The sequence below is a fragment of the Dendropsophus ebraccatus genome, chromosome 3 (genome assembly GCF_027789765.1).
Source record: "Dendropsophus ebraccatus isolate aDenEbr1 chromosome 3, aDenEbr1.pat, whole genome shotgun sequence".
NCBI lineage: Eukaryota > Metazoa > Chordata > Amphibia > Anura > Hylidae > Dendropsophus > Dendropsophus ebraccatus.
In genome coordinates this window covers 99,419,832-99,425,831 of record NC_091456.1, presented here as the reverse complement: position 1 = coordinate 99,425,831, position 6,000 = coordinate 99,419,832, and the positions used below count along the sequence as shown (strand labels likewise).

Genomic DNA, 6,000 nt, shown 5'->3' with positions numbered 1-6,000 from the left:
CGTTTTTAAGATCGCTTAAGCCCATCTCACACATAGGGTGAATGTTTGAAAGACTGTTTACACGACGCAATCTGCGAATTTTTAGCGAACGACCAATGACTATTTGAGAACATGTTGAACAATCACAATGAATGGTTTCTCGCTTGTTGCTTGATCGTTTGCTGCGTTTATACAGTACGATTATGGATCAAATGCGATCGTTATTGAGAAAATGTGAACGATAATCGTTCCGTGTTAACACACCATTAGATACATTGGGAATGAGTTACTAAGATTGTCAGATTTTTAAAAACCCTTTACCACAGGGTTTTAATTTCCTGACAGATATATTAGTGTCCTATTGCCTTTAGGAAATCTAGTGATGACAAAACTAAAACCAGACCATCCCGCCACAATTGAAATGGCTGATTTTAGAAAGAGAAACCCATAAATAAATGATAGTTTGTTTAATAAATATGTCAGTCTTGGCAGGTTATAAAGAGACACGCACCTACTTTCTAGGTTTTTGGACAAAAACGAAGGGTTAATGGGGTTTCTGGCATTTTCATGTGGCACAACATTAGTAAATAGGGTGGGACAGTAAACTAGCAGGGAACATGGACACAAAACCAACATTAGTGTATCATCCCCAGTGTGCACAAATTGGGGCACCGCACACACTGGTATGTTTGATAAAGATCCGGTGTGATCCAAACATTGCATCTATTCTGCACCAGATTGATTGCCAGCACAGATGCTTTTCATCTTTATGTCTCTACAACTTGTCAAAAGGTTTTTCTAATGATAGGGACATTTTAAAGAGGCTTATATGCTGGTATAGGAGTTTACAGCTAACCCAATACTGCAAGTAATGGATAACCCCTACCATTGTGCCACCAAGAGAGGATGAGGTGAGTACTTTTCCATTTTCAAACTTCAGAGGGAATGGTATTTGCAAAGACCTTAAACTATATGTGTTTGAGGTTGTGTATGCAGCGTTGTATCCATGGAGCACGGGCAAAGCGGAATAATAATTGAGAATGTTGTAATATTGCTTAGTGGGCACTAGGTGGCGGTGTCGCGCCTGTCACTCGTTCGTCCTTTTGTCTGGTTCGCTGCTGGTGGAATGCATTGCGTTCTGGGAGATGATGCTAGATGGTGATGCAGCGTATCTTCGTCTGTGGATAGAGACTACATTTCCCAGAGATCCCTACATATGGTAGACAGGCTGCAGCGCAAGAATGGGGTGCCGGTGGCTGGGATGAGTCTAAAGCATTGACCGGAGGATGGCAGCGTGTGACAGGGAGATAGTGTATCACAAGGACAGCTCCCAGGTGACAAATAGCCCCGTGTCCATGTTGTGTGGTGGTGTGAGCATGGGTGTGCAGGTGTGTGGCAGTGTGATGCAGGGATACACGTCTCACCAGCACAGCCTGCTCACCAGTGTGGGACGTAGTACATGTTGATGCATGCAGCAGCTAGAAGAAACGCATCGCTGACGTGCGGCACTTTGTGATCTGCTCCATTTCCTATGTTTTGTGCACAATGCTTTCTCTCTGCTGTTTCTTTAGGAAAACATAGTAATTGTCTTCTATTGGGGAGGAAAGACAACATATATGATTTTTTCTGCCTAGCAACAACATGGAGGAGCCAGGGAGTAAAGTAATTCATTGGCCACAATTTCACATAGCCTGTAGCATTTCCCTCAACTCATAGAACATTAAGGGTTAACTACATCCAGAGGGTTTCTGCTTGGAAATGGCATGTTTTTTCTTCTGGGTGGTTCTATATTCCCTAGGTGGGTTGTATAGAATAATAATGTATATTGATAGAGACTGGTAACAGTTCTAGGCAGGGGGTGAGCTATAGAGACATCCATTGGTAATCCGATTGCTGTTGCCTAGTATCTACAGTGGTTTGGCTAGATGATGTCAGCAATCCAATATCTAATACAGTTACAGATAAAGTCACTGTTATTTCCATGGTGTCACCATCGTTCTGATGATGAATCGTGTTCTATTCCATGATACACCCGAAATAAACGCTTGATTGAAATGTATGGTACAGGCCGCATCATATTTGTTAGTAAGATGTTATAAGTATGACCAGCATAGGGTACTATGGAAAGGTGTCATTTTGAAGAGTTCTTGTAAGATCCAGAAATGAAGTTTTGTGTTGTGTTCTGACCTTCTTGTAGTTTGAAGATTTGCATGATACAAGCCAGCACCCAAGGCATGTACTGTGCCAGCCTAACAATAATTGTAAGGCCCCTGGCATATCGTGTATGGGAGATCCTCCTATATGTTTATATGTTTTATTTAAAAAAAACAAAAAAACAATTGGATTGTGAGTTCTAATCCTTCATTTCAAAGGAGACGTATGGGTGAATAGAGTTTTGCTAGGAATACAGAATAAAAATATAAAATTTACTGGGTTCAGCTAATTCATATATATATATATATATTAAATGCGCTGGAACCCAGCTTTCGATAGCATAAATGTCTATATTTGAGGCTATACACACCATAAAGGCAGACCATGCAGCTAATATGTGTCCCTTGGAGAAAGCTAACTAGTATTCTCTTTGCCATTGAGTGGCGAGAACTTGTCAGGATTCCCCATTCTATTGGAATAGAATTTTTAGCAAATGTGTACATGGGTGTGTGTGTGGGAGGGGGGTGGATTTGGCAAAAGGATCATGGTGAGGGACAGAGGAGGAACTAAATTCCATGTCCCTTTAATGGGTGGCAAAACTAGTTGAAATGTTCATCTTTTGTATAAAATATCATCCCATGAAGCTGCACTGTAAGACTGCTGGTACACCTTAGGTAAACAATTTAAGGCCCTATTACATGGAGTGATTATAACGACAAAAAATGAGCGATTATCTGCCCGTCTAATAATACCCAGCGATCAAACAACGAACACAAAGTTGTTGGTAGTTCGCCGATCCTTCTCATATATGTTCGTGTAATGAGTCATTCGCAGATAAAACATGTTTTGTGGGTTGTCCTGAGGAACGATTAGCGACGTATAATAACATAATCACTAGTTATCTCTAGCGATGGATCGTTATAGCAAATCTTTAAATAATAATCACTTTATGTCAACAGTTTCTTAATGAACCTTCTATGAAATAACTTACTACCGTTAGAAACGAAAGAAATAGGTGAGAACAGGAGCTGGAAAATATCATTCCCTCTCTTTATTCTTCCCGGCACTGTCAGTGGAATGCAGCATCCATATGTAGCAGCTGCTTTCTGTCTATGTTGGTTGTGTAGGCTGCATTAGATTTGATTTCCTCCCATCTTTTCTTCTGTATTATCACATAGTAAACGAGGCACTTTGGGAACTGATGTAGATGAAGATGCACCAAGTAGAAAACAAATGGGATCAGTGATCATGGTGTAAATCAGTGGATGTATTCACTGAAATTCATAGATACACTCACATCAATTTACATGGCAATGAAATCAACCGTAATAGTCCTTCTGCACCTGTTGCTAGGCAAAAGCCCAAGCCTGAAGCACAGATATGTTATATGTTTGCAAATGAGCCAAGAAGGAAAAGAACATTGATACATTGTTCAATTTAAAAAAAAAGAAGGTGGTTAATGGAGGAGGGTGTATGATGAGAGGTTTATATTGGTGTATACACAGATTTTCTGGATGCTGTTGCCAAGTTGGCTGAGGGGATGGTGATCACTGGGGGAGATTTTATTCTTAGCTTAGATCCAGTATCAGCTTCTTAAAGGTGTCTTCCTACATTTCTTCCACACACCATATTGAGTAAACATTTTTAGGTGACCAGAAGCATACTTTTTATCCTCCTGTTAGAGTTTTGTCTTTACTCAGTGGCACGTGATGGATGTTCTAGGCTTGATTTTTTTATTGTTTGTTTGTTTTGTTTTTTAATCCATTCACCTGTACAGGATCTGCCACATATTTGATGCTGCATATGTCTATATAACTAAATGATGGAATGCAGAATCAAATCTGCCGTGGATCCTGTACATGTGACATAACTCAAAAAATCCTTACTTACCTGCAGGCAGTCACAACTAATCATGTTGGTTGTTTTTTTTTTTTGGCCCATGCTGTGTATACAACTTAGTTGCAATTACCATTAGTTCTCCCCAGAAAGCAACGGAATTTGCAATGTAACAATTCGCTTTAACAAGACCTTTTCTTTACCTTTTTTTATGCTACTCAGACAATATACATCCAGTGGCAATTTGGGAAGAGGTCCCTGTCACTTAATGCTGGGTCCATCTTCACTTAAAATTTTCGCTGTTCATAGGTCCCCGGAGCTTTGGTCGGCACTTTCTTTTCTTCCGGCATCTTCGGCTGAGAGCATCAGATGACTGACAGCTTGCTTATCCAATCAGAGCTGAGCAAGCTGTAGGTCACCTGACAATGTAGTAGAGGGGGGCTGGTCTCCCTCTGTGAAGATGTAATCAACACAAGATGGCGCCAGCCTTAGTTGACAGGGATCACGTAAGTATGCATTTTAATACTTAAGGAGGGTCAATGGGGGTATCGTGATAGGGAAGGGGGGCAGAAGGCTTATTAAAACATATTACAATTTTGTAATGTGTTTTAATTGCTATATACTTTAAAGGCTATAACTCTCTTTAATTAAAGCTGGTAAATAATCCTAAGAGGATAAAGTGAAATGAAGGGAGATCGGACATTTATATGTATCCTTCAACCAACCACAAATCCACTGAACTATCCAGGGATTACATCCAATTTTCACTTACTGCTTCAGTGTTTGTAAGCCAAAATCAGAAGTGGAATTTACAGAAAAAAATATTTAATGGAAAGATTTGTATCTTTTCCGTGTTTAGACCTTTTCCAGGCTTTGGTTTACAAAAGATGATGCAAAAAACGGAGCCAGATACTTTCGTGTGAATCCAGCCTTAGGCTATGTTCCCACTATATATTTTCTTGGCCTTTTTACAGCTGCATTTTTGGACAAATAACTGCCTTTATTTACTAATAATGGCTGTTATTTGTACAATGACAGCCGTCATTATGAAGCAACAGGCATTATTTTGTATCAAATAAAAACGTCCGACATTTTAATGATGTGTGGACATAGCCTTGGAGTGTAGAAGGTGAGCAGATTTTTTTGTATACAGTGGTACCTGACAAGTAGAGATGAGCGAACCGGCCGAGGTTTGGGTTCGTATGAACCTGAACTCTCAGCTTCTGATTCCCACTGTCTGCCCGCTCCGTGGAGAGGGTGGATACAGCCTGAGGACCGCCTGGAAAACTGGGATACAGCCTATGGCTATGGCTGTATCTTAGTTTTTTAGACGGTCCTCAGGCTGTATCCACCCTCTCCACGGAGCGGGCAGACAGTGGGAATCAGAAGCCGAGAGTTCAGGTTCATACGAACCCAAACCTCGGCTGGTTCGCTCATCTTAACTGACAAGCTCCTATCCCCTTTAATATTGATAAGCAAACCTTTGGAAGTAAGACCCAGATTATTGTTCATGTTTACCTGCTCTGTTGTTCCTATTTTTCTCTCCATTATTACTCTAATAGTAAATAAGCTACTAGCCAAAATAAATTTGTGTTAAAGAAGTATTCAGCATGGTTAGGCTATGTTCACACTATGTAAAAACAATGGCTATATTTCATAACAACAACAGTGTTTGTGCAATTGACTGTAGTTATTTCTGTAACAATTGCCGTTGTTTGCACAACAACGGCCATTGTTATGAGATACAGCTGTTGTTTTTACATAGTGTGAACATTGCCTTAAACTTGTAGGATTGGTTAAATATTTTTGTAAATACATTAAATTAAGATACTTGTCCACTGCTCCTGATATGCCCGCCATTTCCCTCCCATTATTGAAAGTTTGTGTAGGTTACTGGCTAGTACATATAGATGTATTGGGGTATAGTGTATACTACACTCACCGGCCACTTTATTAGGTACACCTGTCCAACTGCGCGTTACCACTTAATTTCTAATCAGCCAATCACATGGCGGCAACTCAGTGCATTTA

General features: G+C 40.2%; 1 protein-coding gene across 2 annotated transcripts in view; it reads left to right on the top strand.

The window, feature by feature from the left end:
* The first annotated feature begins 1,134 nt into the window (after positions 1 to 1,134).
* LOC138785892 (survival motor neuron protein-like) overlaps positions 1,135 to 6,000 on the top strand; it is a 44,982-nt gene continuing 40,116 nt past the window's right edge. For both annotated transcript variants that reach the window (XM_069962347.1, XM_069962346.1), the window contains exon 1: positions 1,135 to 1,313. In XM_069962347.1, coding sequence (XP_069818448.1) covers positions 1,266 to 1,313 — 48 coding nt within the window. In that variant the 5' untranslated portion in view covers positions 1,135 to 1,265. The remainder of the gene's footprint in view (positions 1,314 to 6,000) is intronic.